At 35.5% G+C, this 22454-nt stretch overlaps 1 protein-coding gene across 1 annotated transcript in view; it reads left to right on the top strand.

The window, feature by feature from the left end:
- Nucleotides 1-17224, top strand: part of METTL4 (methyltransferase 4, N6-adenosine) — a 38914-nt gene extending 21690 nt beyond the window's left edge. The window contains 4 exon segments of the mRNA XM_055324034.1: nt 6136-6310; nt 9131-9234; nt 9607-9698; nt 15672-17224. Of these exon segments, the coding sequence (XP_055180009.1) occupies nt 6136-6310; nt 9131-9234; nt 9607-9698; nt 15672-15817 (517 nt within the window). The 3' untranslated portion in view covers nt 15818-17224.
- The last annotated feature ends 5230 nt before the right edge of the window (nt 17225-22454 follow it).

Below are 22454 nucleotides of genomic sequence, written 5' to 3'. Positions count from 1 at the left end.
CTTCTTTCTACTAACTTTGATCTTTTCTAGTTTTCTAGTTTAGGTTAGATTGTTTGTTTGGGTTTTGTTTGTTTGTTTCTTTAGGTAGGTTTGTATTGTTATGAACTTCCCTCTTAGGACTGCCTGCTAACTTTGGCAGGCTGGCTGGAGCTGCAGTGGGCATGGCTTTGAGGTCCTGGGGCATGTTATTCTGTGGCCTTTTCTGTGGAATTGCTGGAGTGGAAGTGGGCATAGGCAGGATATATCCATAGGCACAGCATGTGCTGTGCTGTGAGCACAGGTCAGTTGCGTCCTGGAGGGTGCTGTTTTGGGGCTGCCTTGGCAGGATGGCTGGAGCTAGGCTGATGTGGTTGGGATTTGGGGCATACTGCATAGCACCTTTGAGGGCTGGAGCTGGAGTGGGCCACAGGTCTGGAGTGTGCCTATCATATTGGTGAAGTACTTGAACCCTGCTGCTGTTTAGACTACAAGGTAGATGCAGAATGTAAAAATGGCACTTGCTGGTGCCTCTTACCCCAGTGAAAATTCTGTTGGTTCTATACCTATTTGTTGGAGGCTCTAATGTTAGTAAATGTTTTTCCTTGATTTATAGTCTCTTTGCCCTTTAAACTGCTATGTTTGAGGGCAGGTGAGTCTGCATTGGCTCCTCATCAATATCCTTCTCTACTGTAGGCCACTTAGTCAACAGTGGGGTTCTTGTATCCATATCTTTCCTACTTTTCCCTATTGGCCCCTTTATCATTTGTTATATACAAGCTGTGCAGTCAGTCCTGTCTTCTTTTGGAAGAATTGCCCTATATAGGAATAGATTTATTATGTGGGAGGAGGTGAGTTCAGAGTCTTTCTGTGCCACTATCTTGGACCCTCTTAGCAAATTTTAATGCTTTCAATCTGTTCTGTATTTTAGTTAAAATTGTGAGTGATCCTTTTTCTCTTTTATTATTAGATTATATGTTCTTTGAGAGAAGGGTGCTAATATAGTTTTGTTTTTTTTTTTAAAGATTCATTTATTTATGTGAGCAAGTGAGCACAGATGGAGGGGAAGAGGGGGAGGGAGAAAGAATCCCAAGCAGACTCCACTCTGAGCATGGAGCCTCATTTGGGCCTTGATCTTACAACCCTGAGATCATGACCTGAGCAGATACCAAAAGTCCAGTGCTTAACCGACTGTGCCACCCACGCTTCCTAGGTTTTTGAAAACTAGATAAAATTAACCATTTTAGCCACTTTAATGTTGTGCAGTTATTACCTTATCTAATTCTGTAACATTTCTGTCACCCCCAAAAGAATCCCTGTTCTTCCTAGTTCTTTCTCTTCTTTGCCCATACTCAGGCAACCATTAATCTCCTTTTTGTTTCTAAGAACCTACCTTTTGGGACATTACATATAACTGGAATCTTATAACATGTGGCCTTTGTGTCTGGCTTACTTCATTTGATATTTGTTTTCATGGTTCATTCCTCCATGTTTTAGCATATATCAGTACTTTATTCCTTGTAATGACTGTATAATATTCTGTTGAATGGATATATGCCACATTTTATTTTTCCGCTTATCAGTTGGTGTGTTTGCATGGTTTCCAGCTTTTGGCTAAAATGCTGCTATAAACATTTGTGTACAAGCTTTTCTTTTTTTTTCTTTTTTTAAGACTATTTATTTTAGAGAGAGAGAGAGCATGCATGCATGAGCAGGAAAGGCAAAAGGAAAGGGAGAGAGCATCTCTCGCAGACAGCACACTGAGTACAGAGCCTGACATGGGCTTGAACCCACAACCCTGAGATCAGACCTGAACTGAAACCAAGAGTCCTACACTTAACCAACTGTGCCATCCAGGCGCCTCTGTACAAGCTTTTCTGTGAAAAGGTGTGTTAAAGAATTTGGCCTTGTCCAGAGTTTGACCTTTGCCTTCAGCTTCTGGGAGGGAATTTATACCTGATAGGATTATTTTTTAGTGTGCTTGGGTTAGTGGGGGTGGGGGGGGTTTGAGAGACTGGCTATATAAATAATCTTAGGGTGGGGACTGCCACACCAGAAATGCCAACCATGTCATCAAACACCTGGGCAGTTAGTCACTCCATTTTTCTTATGTAATGGATGTCCAATTAAAACTCTGTTCACTGAAGCTGGGGTGAGCTTCCCTGGGTAGCAATACTCTGTTTTATCGCACATTTATCCAGGATGGTAATGTGTTCTGATTCCATGGGAAAGGACCATTGGAGGCTCTGTATTTATAAGCCCCCAGACTCTGCTCTGAGTTTCTTCCTTTGGTTGACATTAGTCTAATCTGTAATAAACTGTAATAACCTTTATGTGATAAATTGTAATAAGTCGTCTCTTATAATAAACTGTAACCATGATTATAATACCTTTCAGTACAGTTCTGTGAGTCTTTCTGACAAATTATTGAACCTCAGAGTGGTTTTGGAAACTGCCCAAATTTTTGGTTGGTTGTAGAAGAGAGGGCAGGCAGTGTTAAAGCCTCTTCCTTCAGACTTTGTAATTGCCTAATTCCAGACAATAATATGTTTTCATTTATTTTGGGTGTATGCCCAAGAGTAGAGTTGCTGCACCACGTGGTAACTCTGCCTTTAACTCTTGAGGAACTACTAAAGTGTTTTTCACAGTGGATGTGTCATTTTACATTTTACATTCCCACTGGAAATGTATGAGGGTTCCAGTTTCTCCACATTTTCAGTGATACTTATTTTCTGTTTTGTGTTCATTTGTTTTAAATTATAGCCATCCTGATGAATATGAAGTGATATCTTGTGTTTTTTTGATTTGCATTTCTCTAATGACTAATGATATTAAACATCTTTTCATGTCCTTTTTGATCATCTGTGTATATTCTTTGGTGAATTGATCAGATCCTTCACAAATTTTAAAATTATTTATCTTTTTGTTGATTTCTAAGAGTTTTTTATATACTCTGGATACTAGGCCCCTTACCTTAGGTGGTTGGCAAGTATTTTCTTTCTCTTGTTGCTTTTTCACTTTCTTGCTAGTGTTCTCAAAGCACAACATTTTATATTTTCTTGAAGTCAGCTTAACCTATTTTTCTTTTTGTTTCTCTGCATTTGGTATCGTATTTAAGAAACTATTGCCTTGGGATCCCTGGGTGGCGCAGCGGTTTAGCGCCTGCCTTTGGCCCAGGGCGCCATCCTGGAGACCTGGGATCGAATCCCATGTCGGGCTCCCGGTGCATGGAGCCTGCTTCTCCCTCTGCCTGTGTCTCTGCCTCTCTTTCTCTCTCTGTGTGACTACCATAAATAAATAAAAAAAATTTAAAAAAAAGAAACTATTGCCTTAATCAAGGTCACCGTGATGTACACGTATGTTTTCTAAGAGTTTCAGCTCTCACGTTTATATTTTTGATTCATTTTGAATTTAATTTTATATATGATGTGAGGTAGAATCACAGTTTTATCCTTTTGCATTTGGATATCCAGTTGTCCCGGCATCATTTGTTGAAAAGTGTGTTCACAGTTACTTGTATTTGCTAGAGCTAAGTGTTAAATTCAAGAGAATGAAGTCCAATTTTGTAATATTCTTTGGTAATGTGTTCCAGTTTTCTCTAAGAGTTATTTTTTAAAATACTAGTTTATATTTCATTTGCTTTTTATTTTAATGAAAATTGATAGTTTTTAATATATTATTCTTGAATACTCTTTAGAAGCTTTAAAAAAGTAAACAAATGCTTAATCATAATAAGCAATATCTTTGGGGGCGGCTTTTGTAATTTTGAAAAACAGACTCATTCCTTTTATAATATTTTATGATAATTTTATGTAGCATATTTTGAAATTTTTTGTTTTTAGCTTTCAAAAAATTTTTTTGAAATTGTTTTTTTTTAGCTTGTTATGTATATCTTTGTAATTTTTTAAAAAATATTTTATTTATTTATTCATGAGAGACACAGAGAGGCAGAGACACAGGCAGAGGGAGAAGCAGGCTCCCTGCAGGAAGCCCGATATGAGACTCGATCCCACTTGATACCCACGCCCTGGGCTGAAGGCAGGTGCCTAACCACTTAGCCACCCAGGTACCCCTTTATGATCTTTTTGTAATGATTTATTATATTGTTTCTTTCCCTCAAATTTTGATTTTAAAAATTCCAAACTTTGAGAAAAGTTGAAATAATTACCTGAATGGGGCACATGGGTAGCTCAGCTGATTGTCTCTCTTGAGCTCAGGTCATGATCTCAGGGTCCTGGGATGGAGCCAGGCCTGGGGCTCCCTGCCTGGTGGGAAGTCTGTTTCTCCCTTTGTGCCTCCCCTGGCTCATGCTTTCTCTTGCTCACGCACTCTCTCAAACAAATAATCTTAAAAAAGTAGTATATGCATATTGAATCACCTTTCCTCTAGATTCGCCAGGTTTTGATATTCTGCTACATCTGTGTACAGTTTCTTTTTCTCCCTCTCTCCTCTTTTAATCTGATATTGTAGACATCGTGCTTTCACCTATAAATTTTTTTGCACATATCTTCTAAAAACAAAGACACTCTTCTACATAACTATGATACCATTATCACTCCCAATAATGTTAATATTATCATTAATAGTATTATAAAATATACATTATATATTCATTTTTTAACCTCTTCTCAGTGTTTCCTTGTGGTTACATTTTTCTTTTTGTTTTTCAGATTTAAACTCCAGTCAGAGATCATACATTACATTTGGTCTTTATTTTTCTTTTCTTCCTTTAATTCAAAATAGTCTCCTGACCATTTTTTACTTTTCAGGGTATTGACTCTTTTTTAAGATTTTGTGCCCCTTTTGTGGATTTCCCAGCATTTGGAGTTGTCTGATTATTTCTGCATGATTAGATTCAGGTTAAACATTTTCGGTAAGAATACTGCCTTGGTGATGAAGATGTATATTTTAGAATTTGCTCAGTGATTTCTAGGAGATTAAAACGAAAAATGGAATATTTCATTCCTCTCCCCCACCCCACATGAACCCAATTAAATAAAATGAAGGCAATCAAAAAATCTACAGTTGTTGGGAACATCAAATTTGAAGTTTTTGACCTGATGTTTTTTCATACTGTGACAAACATAGTTTTTTAAAATTATCAATTTGATTTTAAGAAATGCTATTCTCCTGGAAGAGCACTGGTCTGGATGGTAGGAAACTTGAGTGAATGAGATGTGGATTGTTTTACTCATTTGCTTATTTAAAAAATACTTAATCACTTTCTCACATTATACAGTTACTATGTGTGAAAAGTGGATTCCAGTGTTTATTGTATTTGGCTGGTAAGGTGTTACTTACTTTTTTCCAGAGTAGGTATAGTAGTAGAAATCTCATTATAATCTACTGAGGAATAAGATAAAGGAGAGAAAGTAGAAAGACTAAAAGCATACTAGTCCTTAGTTTAGTTGTAGACCTAAAAAGACTGAATCGAGGGAATTTCTTTTCTCTTCTCTCTTCCCCTCCCCACCTTCTCTGCTTCTCTCCTCTTTCTTCCTTTAAGACCTAGGTTGACAGTAAGGAACTGCTAGAGAGGTTGAAACACAGAAGGAGAGGAATAACTAGCATTATGAGATATACTGGAAGTGTTAGAGAAAGGGCCACATTAGACTGGATTTTATAGAAGAAGTGGTTCTAGCAAGAGAAGTTAAACTTTATACTATTAATGACTGTGAGGTGCAAGAGTATAGAATTTTTTGAAATGAAAGTGTGAGGGTTTCAGAAAGTCTGGTGGAATTGATTGGGAATACGCAGGATGATAGATTGAGGGTTGAAAACATAGTGAATATTGAGATAGCAGTTTCAAGACTCACTGTGATGGGGTCCCTGTGTAATGTATAGACCATAGAAACCAAACAATGGTATTTGCTTAATTTTGAATGGGAGAAAAGCCTGTTAGAGAAATTTTTGAAATGTAATATATTTAGAAATGATAAAGCCTGACAATTTTACAGTATTAAAAATGAAAAAAGGGTTATTTCTGACTTGCATGTAATAATGTGTCCTCTGGGTGTCACTGTGGCTTCATATTTAGTTATACAAATATACAGCTATAGGAGCTTTGTTTTTGTGGAGTCAGTATTATATGGGTCTTCTCTCTGCTTATTTTTCCTTTTCTTGCAGTGAATTTTGCTACTATCTTTTTCTGTTTATTTTTAGGTACAGTTATTTATCACCACTGCAAATAAAGCAGATACCTATTCCTAAACTGGCTGCTCCAAACTGTCTTGTTATTACTTGGGTGACCAATAGACAAAAGCACCTACGTTTTGTAAAGGAAGAACTTTATCCTTCTTGGTCTGTTGATATAGTTGCTGAGTGGCATTGGGTAAAAGTAAGTTAAAAGCTTTACTTGTTAATGTAGTGTGACATATAAGTCACATAAACATCTAATTTTTAACACTTAACATGTCACTGTTCTCCTTCAAAACCGTGTAATTGAAACTTTTACTTTGATATCGAATACTTTTTTTCCTTTTGACACTAAATACTTACATCTTCTTATTCTGGAAGGCTTTTTACTTTTGTTCTGTGTCTTTTTGTAGGTGAGGACCAAACTGCTGGCCTAGGGAAGTCATTCAGGGATTTATCAGGATGTCATTTTAAAAAGCTTTGATGTCTATAGTTTAAAAAAATGACAAACAAAAACTTTGGAGAATCTATCACTAAACATAGAAATAATGTTACCCTTTACCTTTTAGCTCTTTACTTTTATTTTTTAAAAGATTTTACTTATTTATTTGAAAGAGATAGAACACGAGCAGGGGAAAGGGCAGAAGGAGAAAGAGAGACGGACTCCCCGCTGAGCAGGGAGCCAGGTGCTGGGCTCAATCCCAGGACCCTGAGATCATGACCTGAGCCAAAGGCAGACGCTTGATTGACTGACTACCCAGGTGCACCTCTTCTTACTCTTTATACATCCACAATTTCAGTCACCCTTTATGACTTCTTTCCTGTTTTTCCTTTTCCTTTTTCTTTTTTCTTATGTTGCTGGGGATGGGAGGGAGAATAGCTAAGTAACCCAGGATGGAAGAGGTGGAAAGAACCAAGAACCTTACATGTTTTAAATTTTAACTTAACCTCAGCACCTTGTGTGCTGCTGTGCCTATTTTTTAAAGAAATAATTCCAATTCTTGGATTAGTTGAATGATCTTTAATCTCTCTCTGTTTACTAGAAGAATAAAAAATACAGAAAAATAAGGCATCAGTTCAGAGTCCATTAGACATCCATTTATTTATTTATTTATTTAAAAGATTTTATTTATTCGTGAGAGATACAGAGAGAGAGGCAGAGACATAGGCAGAGGTAGAAGCAGGCCCCTCGAGGGGAGCCTGATATGGGACTTAGTCCCAGGACTCCAGGACCACACCCTGAGTTGAAGGCAGACACTCAGTTGCTGAGCCACCCTGCATCCCTGGACATCCTTTTAAAAATACATCTTCTACGTAGATGAATTTTGCAAAAGCTTTCCTACATATTTAAAAGATAAGTCAACTTGTTATCAGTTGAATGTTTAATATTTATATAGCTGAAATATTCATTTTAGACAGGAGAGTTCTCTTTTTATGTGCTTTGTATGGATTTTGTAGTCTCTTGGTATATCCTCTAAAATCTGTGTATGTTGTTTATTTGCACCTATTTTAATGAACTTAGCAAACATTAACAGTTGTATCTTTGCTTTCATAATGTATTTTGGGCTTAGCTTTGGTTTATTTGGTATGTAGGACATTGACAGGAATATAAATCCCCATTTTTTCCTGTATATGATGACAGTTCTTTTGTCGTCAAAGATGAGGGCCAAAGTCAGGAAAAGGGTACCTTCTGAAATTAAATCCAGTAAAATGTTAATACGTAAAATCTAAGACTATTCTATTCATTTGTAGTAGTATTATCTAAGAGATAATATAAGCCCAGAGTTTAAAACAAAAAAGACAGTATGTTATTTGAAACATTGTTAGGTAACTATATGTACTATTATAACAGAAGGAGTAATTTGCATTGAATATGAAGTATATACAGAGAATAAAAATTTGCCTGTATTTATACAGCACTGTGTGGAAAAGATACTATTTTTCCTGGGCACTAGAGATGATAAAAGAACTTTACTGATTTGACTTCTTAGTTATCTTGATACTAAGTAAAAGATTCCTTAGATAATAGATATGAATATTCTGATGGTAAATATGTATTTCAGTGGTTAGTTAATAAATTGATATTATATTGTGTTTCAGTTTGATTAGCTTTAAGTGAGTCTTTGAGAGTATGATCACTCCAGGGTAGAATGACAAAATTGAATTTCTGGATTTATAATGCCAAGGGATTAGACTAAGTATTGTTCATCTTATCAGTCCCTGAACTTTTTTTTTTTTTTTTTTACTAATTCTAGCTTTGACAGTGTATAATGACATTATTTTCTATAAAGTGTAATAAGATATATTTTATTATAATATACTTAGTCACATTGCTAGTAATTGGTAAATATTATTTGAATGAATTAATGAATTAATGATGACATAGTTTCCAGGAGTAAATTTTAATGAAAAGTAGATTTTTATGTGGAAGATGATAAAGTGATATTTAAAATATTTTAGTCCAAAAAAAAAATAAAAAAAAATAAATAAAATATTTTAGTCCATTATAGCTGTTCTGTCCAAGCAATGGTCACTAGCCATATGTGTCTCTTCAGCACTTGAAATGTGGCTAGTCAAAATTGAATTGATGTTAAGTATAAAACGTACATTGGGTTTCAAACACTTGGTATGAAAGAGAAAATATAACATACCTCAATAACTTATTGAATTGATTACATATTGAAATAGTATTTTGGATATGTGAGACTAAGCTAAATATATAATTAAAATTATTTCTACCACATTCTTGTTATACTTTTCTTAGTGTTTAATGTTGTTAGTAGAAAATTTAAATTTTTTACTTTACATTTAAATTAGGATAAAATTTAAATTACATATGCAGTTTGCATTTGTGGCTTACATTATATTTTTATTGGATAGCACTAGCCTAGAGGTTTAATAATTTCTTTTTCTTTGGAAGGAAATGTATAGCGATAGGAAAAAAACCAACAAACTCTTTCCTGGATATTTACAGATGTATGGCTTTATTTTGTTTTGTTTTGTTTTGTCTCCTTCCTATCAGATCACCAATTCAGGAGAGTTTGTGTTCCCACTAGATTCTCCACACAAAAAGCCTTATGAAGGTCTTGTATTGGGGAGAGTTCGAGAAAAAACTGTACCATTAAGGTAGGAAAGGCGATTTTTCAAAATTGTACAAATATATACATTTTATAAAGTTAATAGTATGATCACTGATTTTCCTTAATTTTTACATTTTTGAAAATCTAAAAGTGACCCAGACCAGAAAAATGTGAATGGTATGGCACATGAAATTTTATATTATCTTTTGTTTTATTCAGTTGGTAACTGTTATTATTGAAGAAAAGGAAATTATCTGCAATGTCTCTACTTAAATTGATGATTTCCATTATTGTTTCTAAAATTTATTTTAAAATTTAGGTTCTATTTGAAAGGTGAAAAAAATTGAGGTAACTGTGGCTTATAGAATGAAAAATTGTCCTTTTAATATAATTTACTTTGTTGTTTTGTTTTAATTAGGAATGCAGGTATAAAAGTGCTTCCCATTCCAGATCACAAGTTAATTGTCAGTGTACCCTGTACTCTTCACTCACATAAGCCACCGCTTGCTGGTATGTTTTTTTATGAAATAGAATTATTATGACTTCTATCAAATTAAAAAAAGGATTGAGTTTAGTATTGGAGTCATGTAGAGATTTGTAAATTAAATTGGATGTTTTATTTTCGCTAATATTCTAAAATTTTACAGCAGAATTTATGAATAATGTTTTTTATTTTGCTACAAAAGCTTTATTTTCATTTGGTCCATGACTTGAGAGAGGGCTCTATGATGGTTAAAGAGCTGTTGATTAGCTGCAGGGAGAGAGGCAGAAGCTCTGACATCAGGCGGATGTAGAGGTGCCCTTCAAAGGCTGGTCTTTGGAGGCTCCTATAATTGTGCTTGAGGGTGAGCCTTTTGGAGAAATTCTTGACTCTCCCAGCCCAGCCAGAGGCCAGCCACCAGCCAACCTGTGGAAGTTAGTCAGGTGGTCACCCAACTTCTTGATGAGTTTTACTTTTCCATCTGGAAGTGGCTCTCCTGGAAGTCACACAGATGGGGATTTGTGTGGGCAGAACCTAGAGCATGCATATCCAGAAGGGCCTGGTTCAGGTTCTTCTTCAGAGCCATGGAGCTTCCACAGCATCCACAGCTTTGCCTCACTCATCTGGGAGGACTTCTTCATGTTTTAGAAAAGGGCATGGCTGCTACACTGGTTTGTGTGTTCCAAGAGATGCCTGGCCAACTTGAGGAAGAAGTTCCCAGGCATTCCAGAGTCACATCATCAATAGTCCAAATAGAAGCCTTGAGGGAGATTGGGTGTAGGAGGCCTGCAAATACAGGTTGACCAGACAGTTGACAGTGGCCTTCACCCTTGTAGAATAATTCTACATGATGAATCTGGGAGCTCATTTTTGGTCAGCAATAAGGAGCTAACCACAAAAAATGGGGTTGGCTGGTCCTGGAGATTGTTCTTGGAAAGGAGATTGGAAGGTGGTTGGAGGGTGGTCAGAGACTAGAAGAAGGGGAGTTCCTGGATTTGTTCCAATCCAGAAACTGTTGAACAAGGCTATTGAACTGTTGAAGCAAGGGATTTGTGGGCTTGCTGGATGCACTGTGTAGATGTTTTATTTCACCTGCTTTTCCTCCCCTTATTATTGGTAGTTACTCCTTCACTATCCTTGATAGACTGAAGACTGATGGAGCATCTGAGGGATTTAGTTCTACGGGTTTTATTTTACTATGAGGGCTCTATCACTTGCTTATTCTGAAACCAGGAGCTCAGAATAGCAGTCCAAGAAGGGTGGTTAGAATCTCCTTGCTACTTGGTAGAGATTCAGTTTTATGTTGAGGTAGTGTTTTTCTGAATCACTGAAAAGGTGATTACTGAAGCCTTCCAATTCTTGCTAGTCTTAATGCTTTAGTATAATTATAATGTTCATCATTTAGTGAAACTAAGCAGCAAGGAATAATGGAAAATTTTGGCTTTGGAGATTGACTCTGACTTTGAATCCTGGCTCTGGTACTTAATGAGTTACTGTAGCCATTTTCTACCTTAAAGCCCTTATTTAAAGAGAGACTAATTGGGAATGCCTGGGTGGGTCAGCAGTTGAGCATCTGCCTTTTGGCTCAGGGTGTGATCCCAAGGTCCCAGGATCAAGTCCCACATCAGGCTTCCTGCATGGAGCCTGCTTCTCCCTCTTTCTGTGTCTCTGCCCCTCTCTCTCTGTGTCTCTCATGAATAAATAAAATCTTTAAAAAAGAGAGAGAGAGAGACTAATGGTATTTAATCTTTTTTTTAAATTTTTATTTATTTATTATAGTCACAGAGAGAGAGAGGGAGAGAGAGGGGCAGAGACACAGGCAGAGGGAGAAGCAGGCTCCATGCAGGGAGCCCGACATGGGATTCGATCCCGGGTCCCCAGTATCGCGCCCTGGGCCAAAGGCAGGCGCCAAACCGCTGCGCCACCCAGGGATCCCGGTATTTAATCTTTTAATCTTTTAGAGTTGTGAAGATTGCTTATATTTTAAATTCTACAGGATAAAATAGAAGCTCAGTAAATGCTAAATTTTTCAAGTGAGAATTCAAAAAAATTGGAATGTGGGGATGCCTGGGTGGCTCAGTCGGTTAAGCATCTCTTGATTTCAGCTCAGGTCAAGATTGTCAGGGTCCTGGGATAGAGCCCCGCGAAGGATTCCACCCACACTCAGCTCAGAGTCTGTTTGAGATTCTTTCTCCCTCATTCTCTACGCCCTACTCCTCTAAAAAAATATAGAAATGTAGTCCTTGAAACATACTCAATTTGATATTCATAGTTTCCTATTCAAAACAATTTTTAAGGAATATCTATTTTATGAATTTGGTGATCCCTACTTAAAACACCACAAACTTTTAAGCTGCCATTGAGGAAAACTACAGGGTCCCTAGCCTATCATTATTTTGTAGCATATGGGATAGTTCATAACATAGGAAAGTAAATACAAATTCCCAAGGTAATTTTTATTGATTGTGCTTAGGATTTCTGTTATCCTAAATTTTATGCAGAAGAATTTTTGTAGTGTTAACTTTATTTGAGAAATATTCAGATGTTTACCTGATGATCCCTTCTTTAACTTGGAGACATGCTGAATGAATAATCATCTTTAAGTTTGTATTGTCATAGATTCTTCATTACATTAAATATGTGACTTAAATGAAAAGTGAGATTGTACTTTTCTTTGAAAAAAAATTCTATTTGGTACCAGTTAAATTCAGTGGAGGAAATTTAATTTGTATTCTTCTCATTTGAATTTTCATTATCATTCAGTGAGTATCAAAGCATAATTTAGTGTTCGTCTTAGGGCTTATTTTTTTACTTTTAAAATCTAAAAGCTAAGACCCAGCCTTTCATTCCCAAATTATAAACTGTTTATCGATTCCTTTCACATAGAATAAAATTATATTTAAATGTTAATCTTAGGAAACAAGGTTTTATAATAGTAAATAAAAATTAGTCTTTTATTAATCCTCTTAAAAACTAGTCTTAACAGCCTATATCCATGAAGTGCAGTTCCACCATATTCCCTGTAGAGGACAGCAAAAACACTTTTTTTGGATTGAGAACATTTTAAAAAGAAAAGTTAGATTCTTGGGGGGAAAAATCCACACAACTTGTTATGTAACCCTTATGTTTTGGTTAGGTAGTATTTTTGAATTTATGTTACTATGTAGCAAGTGCATGTATTTTTAGATATAGAACCATACAAATTAAAGCCACCAAAAAATAATTTCTGCACTGTATTTTACTCTGAAATCATAACTCTAGGATTTGGGATAGTATGTGTACTATATATAATGCTTAGAACTTGTACATGTAAATGCTCTTAAACATTTTATGCAAATTCATAAAATGAAATATTCTCTTTTGCCTCTAGAAGCACCAAGATTTTTAAAAAATTTTAACTTATTGATACATTTACTCTGTTTTTAAGTTTTGATGTTTCCTGGTACAGATTAAAAGATAAGCCTCAATAGCTATGGCTTATAATCTTAAATGTATATTAAATGTAAAGATTTAATAAGATAGGCAAATTATGAAATAAAAGTATTTGGATCAAAATTGTTTTTTTATATTTTACTTTACAGGAATTTCCATTCCTTTTACTGCTATACTCATTAACAGTTTTATCTGAAGAATAAAACACAGTTGGAAATTCTGAAAACTGGTGTTTGAGCCCCTTCTCCCGTAGCCCTACCCTTTGTTCCCAGAGCAAAAGGGGAATGACTGGCTATGCATGTGTTATTTCCTCTTCTTTCATTAGAAGTATATTTTGCTAATGTCAGATGTTATATAATTAATCAAGTATATGTGTCATATTCATACTTTAATTTATACATTTGAATTTACTTTTAAAATGAGGTATAATTGACATACATGATTTTATTAGTTTCAGGGGTATAATATAATGATTTGATGTATATATATATTGAGAAATGATCACCAATCACAGTAAGTGTAGTTAACCTCCATTGCCATACATAGTTATCAATTTTTTTCCTTGTAATTAGAACTTTTAAGATCTTGAGTTTACTTTTAAGTTGATATTTAAAATTAGTAAGAATAAATCATTTCCATGAATTTGCTTTTATTTCTTTTGCTTTGTTGTGAACTCTGGTTAACATTTTAAAAATATTACTCCTTGATTTTCTGTTTTTCTCAACCAGAAAGAAAAAAAAATGCAGAAATATGTTACATTGAGAAAGTAGGAGATAGTAGATGGCTTTAGGTTTTATGTACTATGTTTGTCAACTCCCAAGTGCCTGGCCATCTTTTTCTACTAGATTGTGTACTCTTAGAAAACATGGGTATCTGTTTCCTTTGTTAAATTCCATAGCACTGATTATATTGTGTGCTCAGAATAGTAAACATTTTTGACTGGCTAACTCCTTTTTAGATTCCAGATTAAGGTTCCAGAATAGAGTTGCTAATTTATTTGTACCAAAACTCTGAACAAACCAGCAAAACAAACAAAACCTTGCTTCAGTATAACCTTAGACCACATTCAAAGTGAATTGAGGTTGGTAAGACATTGAATTCATGGAGAAAAAATGGAAAAGTAATATAGGTTTATTATCCTCTAAGACTCTGGGGAAATCTTTCTCTTTCAGGTTTAGTAACATTTAATTATACACTTATAAAAGGACTAGAAATCTTATGTTAGCGTCTCCTAAAAGCTATTAAAGCCCAAATCTGGCTTCAATTGGGTTATAGACAATGAATGCTTTAAATTCTTTGATTTTTGTTAAACAGGACCAATACATTTACAGAAATAAATATTTTATTGTGAAAGTGATTAGAAAACATGAACATAAAGTTTTTTATGTATTTTCTTTTAAACTTTACCTATATCATGTGCTCCTAAAGAATACCTATCATTCCTAGAGGGAATTTGATAAATTTCTGCCAAGCTCCATCTTGTAATTAAGAACTGTATTTAAAAAATGCTCTTCTAGGACTTTTCACTGTGAATTTTTATTTTCATACCTGTTCTGTAATGTGGTTAATATAGCTAACCAGCAGTGATTAAGCTGAAATTGATTTATATATTTGTAATCCAAATGAACATGTGCTTTAAAAAAATGATTCCATGCTATTTTCTTTCTGTTACCGTGTATCAATCATAGCATTTAGTCAACATTTGTATGTGGTACCTTTTTACCAATAAAATATAGTTTTTGGTAGTTATTATTACTTAAGGAATAGTTACTTGTGGAAATAATATGGTAAAATTTTAGGTAAAAATGATCTACAATTTGGAAATGATGGGATGTGCTACCAAGTTACAGCTACAAAGATGTTGTATTTGTTAGTTATATGTGTTCTATATTTTTATCGGTATCCAGTTCTTCATTTACTTTCTTTTGCTAATGAATATGCTTGCAGAGACATCTGTTTTTTATGTGGATTATTTTTCTGTTGTTCCTGTATATTTTTCATGCACAGATTAAGATTCATTAAAAAATTCAGTTTCAGTGCTCAGGAGATGTGTCAGCAGTATTGGAAAACTGGAAAGTCATCTGTGAGGGTGTTAAAATCCTATTTCTCATCTACAACTGAAAACTGATAAATCAGGACTCCTGAAAGTTCTGATGGTATTGTTTCCAATCTCAGGATTGCTTATTTCAAATGATTTCTAACTATAAATAGAATAGCCTGTGATGAAATCCTTGGAACTAATTAGCTGTCTTTTTTTTTGTTTGTTTTATTTATTTATTCTTTTAAAATTTTTATTTATTTATGATAATCACACAGAGAGAGAGAGAGAGGCAGAGACATAGGCAGAGGGAGAAGCAGGCTCCATGCACCGGGAGCCCGACGTTGGATTCGATCCTGGGTCTCCAGGATCGCGCCCTGGGCCAAAGGCAGGCGCCAAACCGCTGCGCCACCCAGGGATCCCGTTTGTTTGTTTTAAAGGAAACAATCCTGCTTTTCTGCTTTTAACTGCTAAAAGGAAATTGATTCCTTTCTTAATAATAATTTTTGTGTTTTTTCTCTTTTTTGAACAGAGGTTCTAAAAGACTATGTCAAGCCAGATGGGGAGTGTTTGGAATTGTTTGCTCGAAATTTACAGCCAGGTTGGACTAGTTGGGGCAATGAAGTTCTCAAATTTCAACACTTGGATTATTTTGTTGCTCTGGAATCTAAAAGCTGACTTTGATCATAAAGTTGTGATTTTCTTCAGTTTTTCCTCACCTCTTTTTTCTTCATTCGAACTGAATTTTCCTTTTCTTACCAACTAGTATGCTTAGAAATGTAAACAGGACTTGATTTTTCTGCAAAGGACCAGAAGTGACAAGTCTTTATGTAGTTTTGAGATGAATTTACTTCAGTTGCACTAGTATTCCCCATTATTCCAGATTCACTGCAAATAAAGAGGTAAGCAGTTAGAAAAATTACAAGACTTTCTTATTGAAAAAGTTTGGAAAGCATACACTATGGACCAGATATCATAATTCTGCTTATGGATGTGTTTTGTTTGGCACATATGGTGGTATAAAAAAAAAATTGAACCATCATTTGAAAAAGCAGGACATTTCACATAAAGTGTAGATTTCTGCTTTTCTTTAAACATCAGAAGCTCTGGCTGCAGTGTAGTCTCTATTCTTTCTGGCATCAGTAAGTAGGACCCAGTGGTAGCAGCAAAATTGGGAAGGGACATGGGCTTTGCAGTTTACCACAGTAACACTTGCTCTGTGCTACTCACTTATATTGTCTAGTTGGCCCTGTGTAACCCAAACTTATGACCTCTGGCATACTGTTCCATTCTGGAAAAAATATGGAGAGACCTGCCAAGTACCTCATCATTGTACTGAGCTTATGAAACAGTTTTGGAGGGTTTGACATTGCATTGAGAGTCACTATTCAAGTACTTCTTGGTTTTGTTTGGTTTTCTAGAAGATTTAAAAAATATATTTCTTATAAAAATGTCAGAAGACAAACACTGCTTATGATTTAAAAGATTTATATTATTTAGTTTTCCACAAATATTTCTTTAATAAGTAAAATATTTTTACTGAAATGACCCTTGTTTGTAACTTTTTTAAAAAATTGAGGTATAATTTCACATAAAATTCTCTAATTTTTACTCTAGGGTTCAGTGAGTTTAGAAAACAGATATACAGTTATCTGCTTACCACCGTAGTCATGATGTAGAACATTTTCTTCACCTCCAAAACTCATGTGTCCAATTATAGTCAGTCCCCTTCCTTCCACCCCTGGCCTTTGGTGAACAATGATTTGTTTTCTATCATTAGTTTTTTAGAATTTCATATAAACAGAATCATAGAATATGTAACCTGTTGTGTCTGGCTTCTTTCACTTAGCATTTTGACAAAAATATTTATATAATTTACAGCTTTTCTATGGATATTTATCTGCTAAGTAAAATGTTAGGTTGGAATGATAATCTGACAGGGTCGCCAATTTGTTTACTGATTTTGCCAAAGAAAAATGTTATTTTCGAAGTTTGTTCATTCTTTGAGTATGTGAATATAGTATTATAGGCTTAATTTTGTATTTACAGAGATATTCTAACTTGTTATTGAAATAAAAAAAGTATTAAACGTGAAGCAAACTTCTCACGGCCTCATTTGAAACTATTTACAACCTCTTATAGTATTTGAAGATTTTATATAATTTGTGGAAACATTTTATTCTCACCAAGTTTTTGGACTCTTATTTTTGCATCACAAATACTGATACTTGAGAGAAAAAGAATTTTTATTTACAGAATGTGGTATTCAAGACAGAGGTTTTGTTTTGTTTTGTTTTTAAGACACAGAAATCATAGTCTTAGTTCTCTGCTCCTGAGTTGTACAACCTGTGGGCCTTGTTTGTAATGCCTGTTTAATTATTGGGCTCTTTTTTGAACAAAGGATAGTTCTGCAAAATGGAACAATCACATCCCTTGTGAGAACAAAAAGGTCAGACTAGGAACTTTGAACTTTGAACTTTGATTTCATTACCACTAAATTTTAGCCAACTGACCTAATGAACTTTTTATTATTCACTTAATGTTATAAGATATCTTCATTCAGAGATTTTTATATTACCTTTAAAACTTGTAAGGATTTTGTTTTCTGTCATTCTTTTTATAGAGTTAAAGTCTTTTAGGACTCTTGGAAATGCTTAGGCAAAGGGATAGAGCTAATGTTTGTTGAATAGTGTGTGTTACTCTTCACTATGTTTTTTATATTTTCTTGCATTTAATCCTTGTACAGTCCTGAGAGATCTTATCTCCATTTAATAGTCAAGAAAACTGAGGCCAAGGAGACTATTTTGTCCTAAAATCTGTAATAAGTATTAGAACTAGGATTGGAATGCATAGCTCCCTGATTCCAGAGTCCATGCTGGATTCCATATAAGAACATGGAAAACTGAGCAAATGACTAACAATTTCTAAAGTGCTATCAGTTCCCTCGAGCCCAGTTCTAGTGTTCAGTTTGATTTTGACTTACCTGGAGGCCATCCAATCACAGTTGACATCCTGAGCAATCACACAAAAAGTCATTTCACCTGCACGTGGTTAGCAGTGGGCGCCACACAAGAAAATTTGGGGAATCTTGCTTCATAAGATTTTATCTTTAGAATTCATGGCCTTTCTCTTGAGGCTCTTTCACCCTCCCATACAGGGTCCATTAGAGTCACAGAGTATTTAAGTACTTTTTTGGAAGCAAATCCTCTTTAAGTTGGTCCTTTTTTGTCTTCCTTTCTCATTCAGCCTTTATTTGTATCCTGTGTAGTCAAAGTTCAACTTAGTTTCGTTCAGTTCTCTTGGCCACTTTAGGCCCAGGGTATTTTTTGTATAGATGGTAGTCAGTTCCATGTAGCACACAGTTAGTGCATTCTGAAGCCAGCCTGCCTAGCTTTGCACCCCAACTTTTTCAACTACTAGCTTAGGACTTTGGGAAAGTTAGTTAAGTCTATGCTTTAGCCTCTTAATGCATTGAAATGGGCAGTAATAATACTTAATTCTTAAGTTGTTATGAGGATTAAATGAGTTAACACGTGTTAGATACTTAGAACTATACTTGGAGTATTATAAGCAATCAGTAATGTTTGAACTCTTCGCATATTTTTAGTTTTAGGTCAGAAAGGTTTTCTTTCAAAAAAAAAGTTTTCTTTCACAATCTACTCCAATTCAGGGGATTCACCTGACAATTCATAGAGTTTTTCTGTTAAACATCATATTTTCTTGATTTTTTTCTTGAGATTGGATTTCCTAGCTTACACCTGGTTTCATAGATGAAGAAGCTTTGAAATCCATCATTTCCATTGTGGTCCTGGCTTAAAACAAATCATTAAAAACATTGAAACAAAGACCACATGTAGCTTTGGGCTTTAGCTCTTGACTCTGAACTTCATAGTTACTCTATGTTGTTCTTTGATGACTTCCATAAGTGGTTAATTGGTGGCCTTTCTGATGTTTCTTCTATATTCAGAGACTTTAGGCTGGTATCACATTAATTTTGGTTCAAAATAGATTTGTTACACTTTGCTGGAGGATCTGTTACACCTGCAGGAACTTGATTTTTATGTGCAGCAGCTGTGGAGTGAATGTTTGTACCTTCCCAAAATTCGTATGCTGAAACTAAGTGTGATGGTATTTAGGGGTAGGGCTTTGGGAGACAATTAGGGTTAGATTAGGTCATCAGTGTTGGGCCCTCATAACAGGATTAATGGTATTATAAAAACAAAACAAAACATGAAACTTCACTCTGCATATAAACACCAAGAAAAGGCCAGATAATAGCATAACCAAGAAGAGGGCACTCGCCAGGAAACTGACCATGCTGATACCTGGTCCTGAACTTTGAACCTCCTGAATCGTGAAGAATAAATATTTATTGTGTAAGCTACCCAGTCTGGTAATTTGTTAACAGTAGCCTGGAACTGACTGAGACAACCACCAAAGGGATTTTCTAGTTGATAAGATACCTACTAAGTAAATAAGACCTTTTTCTTTGGTCTAGAAGTGAGAATAGGTTTTTCTTCCTGGATGTCACCATTTGAGAGAGGCCAGTGTCACTGTGGGCTGGTTGTCTTCTTAGAGGAAGATAGATTGGTTGACTCAGGTCTGGACCAGGCTTTAATTGCTACCTTTGCTCTGTCCTTGCTGTAGGCTGTATCTACTTTGTCCTATTCGAGTCCTTTAAATTCTATGACTCAAGATCATTCTTATGAGAAATCTCAAATGCACCTTTCAGGTTTGGTACCCTAGAGACATTTTTTTAGTGAATTTTTATATATTCAGCTTCAGTGAGACTTTGGGTTTTCTACCGATAGTGATTCAGGGGAGGATTATAATTACATTAAAGGGCCTTCCCTTCCCTGAAAATGCTCTGCAGTTCACCTCATTTGACTCATATCATGCACTGGCCTGCCACACCCTGGGAAGCACCACAGCACTGTTGGCATGTTCTCTGGTTATCAGAGTTCTTTTACGTCAGTTACATCACTTTACCCTCAAAGCAGTTTTATGGAGTTGTAGTTATAATGAGGGAACAGGTTCATAGAGGGTAGCTGAGATGGCTATTAAGTGATATCCAAGACTTGAATTCTGATTCTTAAATTAGGGCAGTTTATGTTGTATCATGTTTGCTAATGAACCTGAGATCTTAATAATAGGCTCATTATCCACTAATCAGAGGATCCATTGGGTAGCCTGAAGGAAATTTAGAATGGTTCATATATAATCATCCAAACATACCTTTCTGAGTATATGATATAACCAGTCTTGGGTTACTACCAGTATTTTTCATTAGAGATTTTAGTGACATTGATTGAACTGATAGCTGGAGTGCCACTCACTCAGAATGAGATGGGCTGTTAAACTCTTTGATACAAGCCATGGGCACATTTACCGTGAAATTATGTGTCCCTCAATTAGATTAGCCATCTAAGTTCAAATTTTTAAAGAAAACTCTTCTGCAAAATATAGATTTGTACTTGAAGGTGGCTATTCAAGTGGTGAGAAAGGAGAGCTTATGTAAGGTAAATAGGGGTACAAATTATTTATGTACCATGGTGATCTGCTACCAGTGTTTGGTTGTATGGACCAACCCAGAACTACATAAATGGTCTTAATTCATGGTTCTATTGACTAGTCTACTCCAGCTTGAAAGCAAGTCAGATTACCTTGATAGCTCCATAACCAGCCTTTTCCCTTGAATTTTCTTTTTCTCTTTCTTCTTTCTTTCTTTCTTTCTAATTAATTAATTAATTAATTAATTCATTCATTCATGATAGACATAGAGAGAGAGAGAGGCAGAGACACAGGCAGAGGGAGAAGCAGGCTCCATGCTAGGAGCCTGACGCAGGACTCGATCCCAGGACTCCAGGACCGCACCCTGGGCCAAAGGCAGGCGCTAAACCACTGAGCCACCCAGGGATCCCCTTCCCTTGAATTTTCCTAGGAGTTAACCTAAATCTGGGACTTCTGTGAACTTCCCAGTTCTGGGAACTTTTTGGTCTTTTTCAGTAGCAGACCCCAAGTCCTTGGCACCATATAAAAACAAATTGATCTCTAGGGGTAGAGAACATGAGGAAACTTTTTTCATTCGTTTTTTCTGATCAGGCTTTGGCCTAATTATCAGATTACTGTGACACAACAATGGCATAACTTTGGATGACAGCTAAGGCAAATGAATAGTCACAGTATTAAATCATTTTTGGTCAATATCTCTAAGGAAAAACATAAGGCACCCAGCTTGATTTTTAGCATCTCCCCAAATTACCCACATATCCTGATTGTTAGTCAAACTAGACTGTTATTTGAATTTAGGACTCTGCTTTTGCTCATGAATCTTCCTCAGGAACAAACTAGACTGTGGGATCACCTGGGTCTATATTTTGAGTCTTGATATTCATCTTCTGAGTGATTGAATAATTATTTAAACTACACTTTCTTGTATTCTAAAGAATATGAAGGCTAATTTTTGGACTTTGTAGGATTATTATGAGGATGAAATGAAATAATGTATATGAATGTATATTAAGTTTCCTAGCATAGGACCTGGTACTTAGAAGTTATTCAATATAGATAATTGGTTCTGTTTATTTGCAGTCTTCCTGGTAGCATATCTTACTTCATGATACACTTTTTTTGCCCCTGAAGGAAGGCTTTTTATTGTTGCTCTTAGAGCCATTTTTCACATGCTTGGATTATTCAGATATATTTTCCCTCACATTTATCATAAAAACTGAAAAGTGATTTATTCTTCAGATGGCTCGCTGAAAAAAAAAAATGACGACTTTATATCCTCTTGACTATCTTAGGATGGGAGGACAAATTTTTATTTATGTTTCTCCTAGCAGCAGATCTGGAACTGCCAATATATTTTTTTAATAAATTAATTTTTATTGGTGTTCAATTTACCAACATACAGAATAACACCCAGTGCTCATCCCGTCAAGTGTCCCCCTCAGTGCCCGTCACCCATTCACCCCCACCCCCCACCGTCCTCCCCCTCCACCACCCCTAGTTCATTTCCCAGAGTTAGAAGTCTTTATGTTCTGTCTCCCTTTCTGATATTTCCCACACATTTCTTCTCCCTTCCCTTATATTCCCTTTCACTATTATTCATATTCCCCAAATGAATGAGAACATACACTGTTTGTCCTTCTCCGATTGACTTACTTCACTCAGCATAATACCCTCCAGTTCCATCCACGTTGAAGCAAATGGTGGGTATTTGTCGTTTCTAATGGCTGAGTAATATGGAACTGCCAATATTTAATGAATGACTAAACTAACTCCTGGCCTCAGGTATCTTTGAACTCAGTTGAGT

Source organism: Nyctereutes procyonoides, unplaced genomic scaffold, assembly GCF_905146905.1.
Source record: "Nyctereutes procyonoides isolate TBG_1078 unplaced genomic scaffold, NYPRO_anot_genome, whole genome shotgun sequence".
Taxonomy (NCBI): Eukaryota; Metazoa; Chordata; class Mammalia; order Carnivora; family Canidae; genus Nyctereutes; species Nyctereutes procyonoides.
The sequence above is the reverse complement of the archived record's forward strand: the minus strand, read 5'-3'. Positions and strand labels throughout refer to the sequence as shown.